A 14,309-nucleotide genomic window follows, 5' to 3' on the forward strand; every position below is an offset into this window, starting at 1 on the left:
TGTGGCGGTTGTTGAAGTGATTCATTCATATCTTCCTACCCTTGTGCTTCAACCTGGTATACTTATTTAAAAACTTACAAAAGATTAGTATTACCAATAAAAACAACAAAGTGCATAATTAAAATAATTACCTTCTTTACAATTGCTCTTGATAATCTAACGGGCCAAAGGATAAAATTTCCAGGGGCCTGTCCCACTGTCTGAACCTCCTGAGTGGGCATAGGGACTCGAGTTGTAGCATCTCATACGTCTACAATCACCACCCTCATCATATCAACTGTAATGTATCAGAAGTTCTATCAGTCAACTTGAACTTGTTGTTTGAACCACTTTACAAAGGTTATGTTGTGCTCATTAATGACTCACTTTTGAGACATTTGTGGATTATTTCTCTTAACTTTATCTTTATGAGCACTTAAGTAGGGGATGATTTCTTCAGTGTTATTCAATATATACATATGTGCTCGTAGAATTTCAGCATTATTTAGGGTGACAACTTTTGCACTTCTAGTACCCTTACCGACACCTCTTCTTCCATGGTAACGAGACCTAGGTTCCCCTATAGCTTCAACATATGATAAATAGTCTGTACAAAACTCGATACTTCCTCAGCAATATATCATTCAACGATTGATGCTTCAGGACAATATTGGTTCTTTACATAGCCTTTTAATATCTTCATGTATCGCTCAATAGGGTACATCCATTGTAAGAATATTGGACCACAAATTCTAACTTCTCTTACTAGATGAATAATCAAGTGCACCATAATATCAAAGAATGATGGAGGAAAATACATCTCCAACTGACACAATATGACCACAACCTCATTTTCTAATTGATCAAACTTCTCAATTTCGATAACTTTACTACATATTGCATTGAAAAAAAAGCACAATCTTGTTAATGTGTATCTAACATTCTTAGGAAATACTTCTCGAATAGCCACTGGTAGAAGTTGTTAGCCAGTGCATTCTGGATATAAAGGTTTTTCTACATCAGTGCACAAGTTGTCATACAGATGAGCACGTTGGAAGGAATCAAGTCCGACATCGTGTATCATGTCCTCTAACCGATCATCCATCTCTAAATCAACTTGTTCTGCTTCTACCTGAGAGTCACTTACACTTGGCATGTCTATTAATTCACCATGACATGTCCACATTGTGTAGTTCTTTAGGAATCCATCACATAGAACATGCTCTCGAATAACTTCAGCTGGTAGTTTTTGTTCATTCAAACAATTAACACATGGGCAATAGAATCTTCCATTATTGTCTGGAACATTCATCTTTGCATAACTAAGCCAGATCCAAAAGTACACTTAAAAAGAATATAACGTTTTTCAACAAAATGTTAAAGTAAGAAATATTATTAATTATGCTTTAACTAAATCACAATACTCAAACAGTGGAAGTACAAATTTGCCAACAAAGATCACGGGATGTTATTAACATTAACTAAAGATGAACTAAATGAAAACTATTGCTTAAGAATGCAAAACTCCTATTATAATCACACAAAATGTTCCAAACAAAAGGAACACGTAGCTGAAGTGTTCGAAAGATTATTTGTCTTATCTTAATGTACTTGTATCATCAATTTGATGATTTTGTTACACATCAACTAATCAAATAGAGGACTTTTTGTACTGCGTTTTATTTTTTTACTTTAGTTTTTTCATATATGTTAATTTAATTATTAATTTTTTAGCATTTTTGGTCCATTAGTTCTTGTTCATTGAAGAAGGGATGCATATCACAACAAATTGCATGTACAAATCAATTCTTACTCATGGTACATGATTATTGGTCATGTGGTTGTTACTAAGGACTTTGCTTCTTGACAGCAAATACTGCAAGTAAAATAAATGAATCTTGTTCTTATTTAATTTAATTAATTCACATTTTATAATATTTTAACCTCTAGAAATTTATTCACTGTCAAGCCTTCGTTGTTATGATATTTTATACATTAGAATTATTTTTTCCTCCGTGTTAAAACTTAACTAATTGTACAAGTTAATGATCCATTGAAAATTCAGTCAAATGGGGTTTTTTTCTTATCAAAGGGGAAAATTAAAAAAAAATGTAAATTGACAATATATGTTTGTCCTGCAAGTTGATTATTATTATTATCCCTGATTTGGAAAGCTCTTTTCCTGAAATTCCAGAATTGAGAACTTGTTAATGGTTATTTAATGATAAAGTTTTAGAAGTATAGTAATTAACAAGGGATAAAACGTTTGAAAATAAATTTTCAATAAGGATATAAAAGGGAAAATAGAGTGATTGCCCCTTTAATTGGTTGTAGCAAAACTTAACAATTAGGAAAAGAGGTCATGAAATGCTTCCTTTTCCAGAGCATTGGTTGACACTTGGAATGCAACAGATACAAAAAAGAAAATAAAATAAATACATCTCATTAAATTGCAGTACTGATTTTATAAGAGTCATGGATGACGAGTGAAGAAAGAAAATAAAATAAAGGGTGTGGAATACCTGTCTATGTCAATTCAAAGTTGATTTTCTTTTTAAAAAAATATTTTCCAACTCATGCTTACGGGCTTCACTTCCTAGTTTGTATCTGGTTTGTGAATAAAATTACGTGGACAGAGATTTTGATATATTGTATTGAAGTAAAATAACTGCATAGGAAGAGTGGTTGTAAAATAAAATCAATGGCTTGAGTTAGTTGTGTGCTTTTGTGATTTTTTAACATAGTTCAATGCAAAGAAAAATTCAACTAAGTGGTTGTGTAGACGATAATTGTTGTTTCAGTAAGAAAGATTTGAGAACTGTTAGAAGAATCTGACTTGGATGGTGTTTGTTATGGCTCTTCTGATAGAAGGATCATTATATTTTTTTGGTGAAAGAAAGATTGTGATACTTTGAAAGACTTCCTGAAAGAAAGATTGTGATACCATGAGAATGGTGCATAAAGTCACCAAATACATTCAATAGTTAAAGTATGGAAATTAATCAGGAAATGAACCTTAAACATATGATATTATCTTAATTTTGAGTGTGAAAGCATAAGTAGTGAGGGTAGGGATCATTACGGCAATATCAATTAAAATAGTGAAGACCATGTCCAAGATAGGGTGGTGCATGTAGAATGTAGAAGCAATTGCTTCCTTTAATGGCTCTGATTCTGGTTCCAACAGTCTTGGCAAATATAATGTTCAAGCTCCTGAAATGTAACACAAGGAAACTAAAATGAGTCACCATGCTTCTGTCCAGCAAAGATATTAAACTTTTACCAGGGAAAATAGACTTCGATGATTTAATTAGTTAATAATGCATATAAAGTTATATCTGATACAAAAACTAAAGCACCTTCATATGATTTGGGTTTATTTTCTTATCATCTAACACATCTAATATATGCTTTAGAACTTAATGGTAACATCTCATTCTCTATGTTTACTGCTCATTATTTTGCATACCAGAGTCAATAATTATGTCGCTGACTTGTAACTGAGACATATAAAGAAAACAAAACCAGGGTTACCTATGCATGTTTATATGTGAAAAGATCTAAAGGATACAAAAAATTTGGCTAGTTTTCCATCCAAACTTTGCTATAAATACTTGTTTGTGTGTGAAAAAATATAAAGAAAGATCTCTGTAACCATCTTACTGGTAAAGAAATATTGATAGTCAAATTAAATGGTTGGTAGTGTTGACTGAACTAGGAATTACATATTGCATATTGTATTGTAAATGGTTCTTCTATATTTGCTAAAGAATTGAATAGAGGGAGGCACCTAATTAAATGAAAAGGTTGTGAATAGGTTAAAGTCAATTAAAAAAAATCTGATATAATGTGTGAACTAATATGTGTGTGATACTTTGTTGTGAGCAAATTTTTTGGCATAATTATACTTTGTTGGATTTGCAAAAATTATCATGCAGTGGCGGTGTCCTTATAAAGAACCAAATTGAAAAAAAAATGGTTAATTAAACTTCGTAAACTTACAGTATTAAAGGACACCAATCTACTAAGCATCTCAAGTGTAAAAGAAACTTCATCCTTGTTATCCAAATACATTTCTTGGGCCAAATGTAAGAGTAATACGAATATTCCAAATAATGTATACTACAAAGAACATGATTTTGTCAATGTGAAGTCAGAAATAGAGAAAATACAGATAAGATAAATATCCCACTCCAAGTAATAACATAACTTCCAAATTACAACAAAAATTATTACGAGTGTAAAGCACAAGTAACATTTAAAATTCCCAACTAAACAACAATTGAAGATGTCGATAAAAGGAAAAATAAGCAAGAATTAAAGACCGGAAACTGGAATATCATCATTTATTTTATTATCACTGTTGATTTATACAAGTACACATGGACCCTACGTGCAGATAACAAGCTAACCACAATGAACCCGTTGGGCTCCAGGCCCTCCACACAATGTAAAAGTGAGTTAAGAGATGAGCTTCGGTACTGAGTTTCGATGAAAGACCCTTCCAAAACACATTTCATCCTCTTAATCCGGCACAATCACCAACATAGTATCATATTAATCATGCACCTTCTTCATTCTTGTGTTGTCGCGGAACCCTAATCGCCCAAACATAGCAAAAGAGAGGATCTAACCCTTCCAGAGGAGTCGCGACCAAGAGCACGAGGGTTTTGACAATAGGAACTCTGCCTTCAATGCAAAGGAGAAGAAGACGCGCCAGAGAGAACTAAGAAAAAACGTGAAGGAAAGGAGAAAAAGAGAGAGAAGACGGGCAGAGAAAGTGAGAAACGAATGTGAAAAACGAAAGTGTGAAACAAAAGTGAGAAACAAAAGTAAGAAACGAAAGTGAGAAATGATGTTGGGCAGAATCCATACCGATTTTTAGTATAATCGGTGTAAAAAATGATTTTTTATACCTGTTCTGAGTGTAACCGGTGTAGAATTATTTATCATTTATATTTTATACCTTTTCTTAGTGTAACCGGTGTAAAAAAGTTTCCCTTATTTACCATTTTGCCACCGCATCATTTTCTATACCTGATAAATTTCAACAAGTATAAACAGAAGCTATAAAAAGTCTATTTTGCACTAGTGATTCTTGTCCTTCATAGGCGCGTTCTGTTTTCTCTCTCACTTATGGCAACACTTTATTCCGACGAATCCACCTTTTGAAAGTAAGTTTTCGTTTTCGTTTTGAAGAACTTATTTGTTGAACTTGTTTGTTGTTTTTTTTAATTTGTTTGTTATTGTTTGGTTGAACTTGTTTGTTGTTTGTTATTGTTGTTTGTTGTTGATACTACATTACAGGTTCATAGTTCATACTTTATAAAATACAAAAAACTGAAATTTGTTATTTTTCTGCTTTTCAGGTCTCATAGAGTTGTAAAAAAGATCACAATTAATTAAAAAAATTGATTAACGTCGACCTCGAATTCAACATGAAAAGCTGAAAAACACCGATATTATACAGTGTTTTTGTACTAGTGGACATGAGAAGTTTTAGAAGCACATGAAAATGAAAGATGCACGAGTCTTATCCTTAGTTAGAACATGAGAATTGAAGACTGACTATACCTTAAATCATTACAAACAAGTTTTACTAATAGATTGCATTCAGATTTTTGCTCCATTGTGGGAGAGAAAACTGATTATTCGGTGCAATTCACGAAAATCTTGTTCATAAACATTTCTAGAAGAAAAAGGAAGAAAATTAATGAATTTATTTCTAATAAAAAATTAAAATTTGATTGCTAACATATAAATAAGCTAATTATTGCTTATTAAAAAAATGTTTATTTTTTCTTCTTCTAAAGTATTTAATGGAAAGTTTAATTTAATCTTTATGACCAGAAGGATATGTGATGCGTGTAACACTAAAAGCTCTGGATGGAGATGGAGGAAATCAATGAAAGCAAATTGGTAAGCCTAGTTCTATGAAGGAATAATAGACTCCTGCACCACAATGTTAGACACGGAAATGGGTACAACAATAAACACTCATTTGTCATCTAAACCAGGTAGAAAAAAAGGTGATTATTCATAATTTCATATTACAGAGAAAAAATTGTGAAAATTCCGTCCTAGCCTTTGCCTCTTCTTATGAGTAAATGAGGCACAACATGTACAATGATCAAAATATGTAAGAGGGTCTCAATGCATCTTTAGAGAGAAAATTTTACAAACAAGAAAGCTAACGTCTCACTTAAAACTATATGGTATCAATCAATCTCCCTTGGTGGGAGGTCGCATACATGAACAAAATGGTAGCTTTTTCTTCTTTTGGTTGTTGCTTCTCGTCCCACCATAGAGATAATCTCGCAAAAGCACTCTTGGACTTCGATCACTGGTTTTCGTTTTCTCTTTGCTTTCTTTTCCATCACCAAGTTTCAGCAGTAGAAACTGCAACCTCTGCACCTCAAAATGCAGTTGTCCTATCTTTTCTGATTCTCTCCTTGCCTGGTCTGAGACTCTCCTTCTGCTGACACTTCCACTTTCCTCTGACTCTCCTGCACTCTTCCCGGCAGATGACAAGGTACCCTCTTCCACATTCTTCATCAACTTCTTGTTGGTGTCAAACAACTTTGTGATGGTCTCCTGGGATGCTTCAAGTTGCCCTTTTACTTCATCAAACTCAACACCTTTTCCTTTTGTGTTCTTCTCATTAACCTCTACCTTCTTCATCAAATCTTGTACAGTGATTTGAAGGTTTGTCAACTTCTGTGCATCAGAATCGAGTCTCTCTAAAATCTTCGATTGGTTCCCTTCATCCCGTTGCACTGTCAATCTTCTTGAGATCTCTAACTTGTCCACACTCAACTCTTTTTCCACCAAGAAGTCTTTTGAAGGATATTTATTTTTGGGTTCCTTCGTTGTTCCTCTTTGTTGATTGCCTGCAGCTTCAGAAGCCATCCTTTGTGTCTTTTCGATTTGCTTTCCGATACTGCCATCCTTATCTTCTGTTTCCCACAACTCAAGCATTTGATCATCAGCCTCAAGAATTTCTCTCCTCCTACTTATCCCATACGATGAACATTCAGATATTTGATCTAGCATGATGTCTTTAGGCAAAACTTCGATCTCTGTAACCGAGGACTTTCCTTGGTCTTGAGTAACATGCTTGCTTGCTTGGGTAATTCCAGATTTTAACTCTTGAATCTCTCTAGTTTCATTCTTGAGTTTGAAACTTTCATTTAACTGCTTTACTACTACTGCAATAGCATTGATCCTTCTCTGCATGTCATGGAAGCCAGGGAGTGCATCTGGTGCAATAACAGTCTTATCTTCGTCTGTTTGTTGACCATCTTCAGTGAATTCATTACCCACCAATACTTTAACCTGAAAATGATGATTATAATCAAATTATATCAATAAAATAAATGCAATAATAGTTCGTTCCAAGTTGACAAGAAATTCATTTCACATGATTACGCGATCACCAAGCAAAAGCAATGATATGGCACTGACATAAAAAACGCTTATCTTTTTTCAAAGTTCTCTAGCATTGAATACTGTAAAGCAAATTATTGCATGACGAATTCATGGAGAAAAAGACTAGTTTATTTTAATTAATAGATTTAAAAAGTAGTTGCAAAACCAGATGCCATTCTACCCAATTTCACGAGACAAAAGGCTTTACGAAGTCATATTTGAGCTTCCAAAGTAAAGAAAACGACACTTCATAGTTTGGTTGAAATTTGGAATTTAGCTCAACAGTTCACTAAAGTGCCTCAAAGCTCATGAGTGAAACAAGAATGAGTATCTAACCCACCCCAAAACTGTCAAATTATGGCCCAAGGGAATCACCCAGACAAGCTATAATAATGTTTCCACCAAATACTAAAATGATATTTTAATACCTTTGTTTCTTCATCAGGTTTTTCATGTGAAAGAGTCTGCATCTCCAGAGCTGTTATACTATCATTCAAAGCACTGACAGCAGGGACATAAGCAGCTAATTGACCAGATAGTCTTCCATTTTCAATTTCCAGCTTGCTAACTCTTTCTTTCAGATGTTCGCTTTCCATGTCTTTGGAGTAGTTTCTGTGTTCAAGATTCTCACAAGCATCCGCTAGCTCAGAGACTTTTCCTTCAAATAATGTTCCATTCACGGCAGAAATCTGCAGCTCAGCAAAGAGTGTTGAAGCCTGAGTTTCCCATTGTTCAATCTCATTTCTTCCCTTAAGTACTTCATAACTTAGCTTATTTTCCCTCAGTTTAGTTTCTCCAAGCTCTTGACGTAGGTGCCCTATTTCAGACTCCAACTTCTGGTTCACTTTGCACAGGCAAATTATCTCTTCATCTTGACGGTCCTTGTCTGAGGACAATTTCAAAATTTGATTAGCCTGTTCTTCGAGCATCACCCTTGCTTCATCATACTTAATCTTCAGATCTTCCACCATTCTTTGAAATTCTTTTTTCTCAGCATGTAAAACATGAAACATCTCAGCTGCTTCCAAAAGCTCATTTTCCTTTAGATTCAACATTTCCCTTTCATCCCTAATCTGACAACTTAATTCATCATTGATAGATTGAACTAAATGCAGTTCAACATTTGACTTTATAAATGACTCTTTAAGATGTGAATTATCCATTTCTGCATTCTCTAACTTTCCCACCATAACTTTTAATCTCTCCTTGAGGTCATTATTTGCTGAACAATGTTTATCAAGATCCTCACCTAGCTCTTTGAGTTCCAGGAGTTTTTCAAAGATAATATTCTCATAAATCAGGGAAATATTAGACTGAGCTATTGTCTCATGGATCATGAAACATATTTCTTCTTCCAAGTTACTTTTCACTTCACCCAGATCTAGAAAACTTCTCATCAAGGACTTCTTCTCTTCCAATATTTTGTGACTATCCTCCTGTAAATTGTTGTGATTTTTTTCCATGTCTGACAGCTTCTTCTCTAGGTTGCCTATTTCAGCTGTCATTACTTCCATTCTATCTTCTCCTTTGCTTATTGTCAACTTCAACTCTTGGTTCTTCTCCAGTATCTCTTGAACCTCTATTTGCAATGCCAAGAACTGCTGAGACTGGATACTGAACTGCTCATCAAGGTCATCTCTTTGTGTCACAAGATTTTCTACCTTTAGTTTCAACTGCTCAAGGAATGTAATCAGAATTGAATTCTCAAAGGCCATTTTTTGGCCTTCATTGAAAATTGTGTCAAAAGATTTCTGCCTGTCCTGAAGTTTTTCATATATCTTGTTCAAAAGCATTTGGTCTTCTTCAAGCATATCTTCACAGAAATGCCCACTGTTATGGTCAAGAGTCTTCAACACCTGAATCAACCCAACCCTTAGTATTTTAATTTTCTCAGACAGAGAACTCACATCAACCTGCTTTTCAACATTCTCAGTCTCCAATTTAGATATCATCCTGTCTGACATTTTGGAAGCCTCCAATAGTCTCTGACACTCAACCAGAATGGAGAAGTTCTTTTTTTCCAGATCGTCAATACATTGCTGCAAGATGAAAATTTCAATTTGAGCGTGTATAGTTCTGTCCAGTTCCTCCTCATAATCCTTTTTCTTGCAATTGGTATCTTCTTGTAGAATATGAATTTGTAATTCCTTCTCAGCCAATTCATCTTCATTCAATTTCAAAACTCTGGAATGCTCTTCCCTCTCAGAATATAGGGAAACTAGAAGTTCTTCTACCTTTTGAAGTGCAGACTCTCTTTCTCCTTTCAGTTCCAAATGCTTTGACTCCAATTCACTGTGCAGTTTCTCAAGATCTTTCAGTGTTTGATGAGTGATGTTCATCTGTGAAACTAAGGTTTCTTTCTCTTGAAAGATATTGGTCTTCTCGTGGTCAAGTGACTGGCATGTATCTTCTAACACCCTGGACTTCATCCTTAACCCTTCAAGTTCAGCATTCACATCAAATAATGAATTTTCCAATAGGTTGCTCTTTTCTGAGAGCCTCTCCAGCTTTTCAGTTGTGGATTGTAACTGAGAAAACAAGGTGGCCTTCTCAGCAGCAAGATTGGATTTCTCAACTAGTAGAGACTGACATGTTTCTTCCAACACATTTACCTTTCCTCTGACGCTATCCAGTTCAGCATTCAAGTCTGAAAGGGAATTTTCTAAGACAGTATTTTTCTCCAGAATTTTCTCCATGGTTTCTAATTTTACCAAAAGAGCTTCTTTCTCTCCTTTGTCAGACTCACATGTTTCCTTCAGCTTTAAGTTTTCATCTTGCAATTTTTTCACAGATGGTCCAAAGCACAGTGGATCTAAGTCAGTTGACCTGACTTCCTCCATCATGGCTTCATGTTTTTTATTCAAATCATTAAGCTCCTCTTTAAGACAGTAAATTTCTTGCTGAAGAGCGTTTCTTTCATCAATTCGCAGCTCTACCTCCTGTTCAAGTTTCTCTATTGTCTCCCTCAAATTCAGAATCTCATCCTGCAGATTTTTTATTGACAAAGATGAAGAAATTTTGACATCATTTAGAATTTTGTTTTCCTCACTGACCCTGTGTATTTCATCCTCTAAAGCCTGCTTACGTGATTCCACGTTCCCTAGTATATCCACTTTACTGTGAAATTCAGCAGCAAGAGATCTAAGCTCTTCCTGAGATTCAGAATGTAACTGCTGAAGAGTTTGGAAAGCGGTTTCAGCCTCAATGAAGCGCAATCTCTCCTCCTGTATGCAACCCCATAGTCTACTCAATTCTTTCTGCTTCTCATTAAGTTCTTCACTTTGAGACCCCATTTGTTGCGCCAAAGATTGTAACTCAGACTGCAGATTGTGATTTGATGTCTCCAGGAGAAGGCACTTCTTTTCAGAACTCTGTAATTTTTCAACCTCATCATCTATCTTGGAATTTAGCCTACGCACCTCCTCTTCTGCACAAGAGAGTTTATATTCCAGACCAGAAATCATCTCCAAGCATTGCTGATAACGGAGAGCAGCTTCTTCCTTTTCTTCATTAAGTTTAGTAACTTGTAGTTTCAAGGCCCCAATTTCATTTTCAGCTACAGTGGCATGCTCCTTAGTCTTTCTTGCATTTTCCTGGGCTTCTTCTAATCTCTCCTCCAATTTTGATAGTGTCTCCGAGCAATGTTTATATTGAACAATGATAGCTTCCTTTTCAGCTTCTACTCTAGCAAGGTCCTGCTGTAGGGATTCAGCTTCATTTTCTGCTCTGTTAGCTCTTTCATTAAGTTCTCCAGCTTCTGTTTGCGCAGAAGAAATACTTTCCTCTAGCTTTGCTATTTTCTCCAAGCACTCCTGATACTGAAGAAGACTATCTTCACTTTCAGCCTGTAATTTAATTTGGGTTTCCTTCAAGGCTTGAATTTCAGTTTCAGCTTTACTTGCTCGCTGATCAAGTATTTGAGAATTCTCTTGTGCGCCAGACAATTCTAACTGGAGATTAGACAGCTTCTCTAAACACTGTTGATACTGAAGCAAGCCAGCTTCCTTTTCATCCTCTAATTTTGCAATGGCTTTCTTCAAGGCCAAAATTTCTGTCTCAGCTTTTGTCACACGTTCAGACTCAGACGAGAAGTGAGACCTAGTATTGTTGCTTCCATTGGTTAGCTCACTACTCTCCTGTGTCTCGAAAAAATTGAGCCCCCTTCTAGCATTCCTTTCTGCAAACTGTGTAAGATTTTCCGGTTCTCCAGGGATGTAGAGATCATTGAGCTGTTTCAAACCTGTTTTGTTCAAAGCAGAATCAGGTTCGCCAGAATAACCACCATTCTTTTTTATAACATGGAAGTGAGCAGAAGCCTCCTTTTGTGGTTCATCTAGATCAAGAAAGGAACGTGAAGAGTGGCGCATTTCTGGAGTGTGTGGCTCTGTCTCCGGAGGAGAAACTGTAGGTAAATCATCTGTCAGCATCATAGGAACTTGATTTGGAAATGCCTCAGACATGGTCCTATGGGCATGGCGGATAACTCCAGTTGCATGATCGTATCTCTCAGCCAACGCTCGATATGCCCTGTAAAACTCTTCAACCATTTTCATAAGCTCTGGGCGTTTTTTATAATACATTTCTGCTCTCCTTGCAAAAGAATCTGCATCTTCTTCAATAAGCTTAATCATTTGCTTCACCTTGGCATCCATATCTGTGCAAAAGAAAATATCCTTGTATGAAGTTCAAATGTACTTAAAAGAGCAGCACCAAATGAATGACACAATTGATAATAAAGTAAATAAACCTGTCAGTAAACTAGCATATACAGAACATGTAACATGTCCCCAGAGACAAGAACTAATATTTTGTGTGAAAAAACTAAATCACATCTCTTCATGCTTCAACATCTATAGCTATACAAAGAAAACTATTTTGAAGAAGATATTAACAGACAAATATGATTTGACAATACATATACCCTTGCAGTCTGACAAAAATGCTTATATGCCTTATAAAGTTTCAAATTGAGTGCATCAGACAAGTGCCAGTAAATTTTGGAGTGAAACTGAAAACAGATTTAAACCCAATTATGTTGTTGTGGACGACATTACCGAAGATGAAATATACTTTCATTGGCCAGTGCTTTATAAAGCTTTTAGTATAGACAACATCTATGGACTATAGTTTGGAAGGCCTTCTAGTCATAACAATCTCAACAAATATATAAGATATCAAAGAAATGAAAGAGATTTTCAAAAACAAAAATGAAAGAGGAAATAGGTTTCATTTCCACTCCATGTTAGATACATACATATATTTGCTCCTTATATAACAAATCAATAAATGGTGTGACTCAGTGAAGGTGTCAAGTCATGAACAACAAGAGTTAACATGTTTAATATACTTACTTCCAAAAGCTGAAGAGAGATAAAAGGTACCTGTCAGATTTTCCTGGAGCCATTTTGAGTTTTTAGGGCTTATGTGGCTGTCCCACCACCATGAATACATTCTCCTAGAGTTTGCATGTGACAAAGTCGCCATTGCTCCAGAAAAAGGACAGCAGAACTTTGTCTTATGATGTTACAGGAACTTAACCCTTCAAAGTTTCGAAGAAGCAACTGCAAAGTCAAAGAAGTCCACACAGTTTCTTCCTGTGTATTCCCTGGAACAACAAACAAAACCAAAGAAAAACAGACGTTCAGTTACTGACAAATCGAAGCCGTGTCTTTTTTCTCCTTTCAAAAATTATCTGCAACAGAACAAAATACCTGATCAATTCGAACTCAATCAACCTCCAAAATCGAATGAACAAATACCTCCCGACATGCCGGAATAAGCACAAACTACCTGATCAAAAATAAAAAATACAATTAAAACAACAGAAGACCCAAAACTAAAATATAATTAAAAATATATCAGAATTTGGCAAATTAACAAGAAAATGAAATATTTCAAAGCTTCAGAAGATGAGTTATCATGAATCCGTGTTCAAATTTGAACAAGAATTATGATGATCATTCGTGAGATGGCCTCCATATAACCCAAACTACCTGATCAATCAAATCCCGATGATTAAACATAAAGCTAAAACATAGAGAAAAAAACAAACTGAAGATCAATACAAAAGGAGAATTGAATTGAATTGTGAAGAGGCATGGGAAAGAGATCAATCCCTGAAGGAGTGAAAATAAAAAAAGCGAATAATTGAGATATCAAGCTACTCACCAAAAATGACGGTAAAAGATTGAAACTTTTATGTATTAGATTCTGATTTCCAGTGGCGGCGATGAACTGGTTCAGCAAGATGTTATTATTATTATTATTTGCTAAAAATTGTGTGTGTCACCCCATATTGGTTGGATCTCTGTGTTTTGTGCTCAAACACAACACACAATGTTGTCTATGTGTTTGTGTTTCTCTCTCTATCTTTGTGTCTCTCTCTCTCTCCTGCTGGTTGCTGGTGTTAAGCAGTGTTGCCTTTCAGTTTTAGCTTTCTTTTGTGGGTTGGTGACATACTGTCCTGTTCTGACCTCTCCTGGGATGAGAGAAATGCCAAATTGTCAAAACAAACTAAAAACAACTAATAAAAAAATCCATCAAGTATTTTACCTTGATAATTTAAAAATCTTATATTATTAATTAATTAATTAAAAAATTTAAAACTCATAAATAAATAAGTTATTTATATGCAGTTGTATCTAATTGCATAAAAAATTCTACAGTTTTAATTATGCATTTAAATATTCATTATTAAAGAGGTTTTAAAAATTTAACTATTAAATTTTATTTTAATACTATTAATGTGTTATATTATTAACCAATTAAAATTTGTTACTATAAAATTTAATATTTATTAATTTTATGATAATAATTCACGATAGGTGATAATCTAAAAATATATCTAACGAGCAAACGCTATCAATTAACATGAATGAATGATTTTACTTACTGATTTTTGA

At 34.7% G+C, this 14,309-nt stretch overlaps 1 protein-coding gene and 1 long non-coding RNA gene across 2 annotated transcripts; both read right to left on the bottom strand.

Moving 5' to 3' along the window:
• Positions 1–1,496: 1,496 nt before the first annotated feature.
• LOC128195731 (uncharacterized) lies at positions 1,497–3,186 on the bottom strand. The gene is made up of 3 exons (XR_008247533.1): positions 3,062–3,186; positions 2,816–2,902; positions 1,497–1,855 (listed from the first exon to the last, which is right to left on the bottom strand). It is a non-coding gene; the product is annotated as an uncharacterized LOC128195731 (long non-coding RNA).
• A 2,811-nt stretch (positions 3,187–5,997) lies between these two features.
• On the bottom strand, positions 5,998–13,878 carry LOC108325960 (protein NETWORKED 1D). Its single transcript, XM_017559131.2, has 5 exons — positions 13,576–13,878; positions 13,119–13,197; positions 12,789–13,012; positions 7,836–12,061; positions 5,998–7,314 (listed from the first exon to the last, which is right to left on the bottom strand). The coding sequence occupies exons 3-5, from the start codon at positions 12,889–12,891 to the stop codon at positions 6,202–6,204; spliced, it is 5,442 nt and encodes a 1,813-aa protein (XP_017414620.1). The 5' UTR covers positions 12,892–13,012; positions 13,119–13,197; positions 13,576–13,878; the 3' UTR covers positions 5,998–6,201.
• Between the last annotated feature and the right edge of the window lie 431 nt (positions 13,879–14,309).

This window comes from Vigna angularis, chromosome 3 (genome assembly GCF_016808095.1).
Source record: "Vigna angularis cultivar LongXiaoDou No.4 chromosome 3, ASM1680809v1, whole genome shotgun sequence".
Lineage (NCBI taxonomy): Eukaryota > Viridiplantae > Streptophyta > Magnoliopsida > Fabales > Fabaceae > Vigna > Vigna angularis.

Coding starts and splice junctions, on each gene's coding strand:
- LOC108325960 (XM_017559131.2), bottom strand. CDS start 12,891: ATGGCGACTTTGTCACATGCAAACTCTAGGAGAATGTATTCATGGTGG. Junction 12,062..12,788: donor GCTCCAGGAAAATCTGACAG/GTACCTTTTATC, acceptor TCTTTTGCACAG/ATATGGATGCCAAGGTGAAG. Junction 7,315..7,835: donor AACCTGATGAAGAAACAAAG/GTATTAAAATAT, acceptor CATCATTTTCAG/GTTAAAGTATTGGTGGGTAA.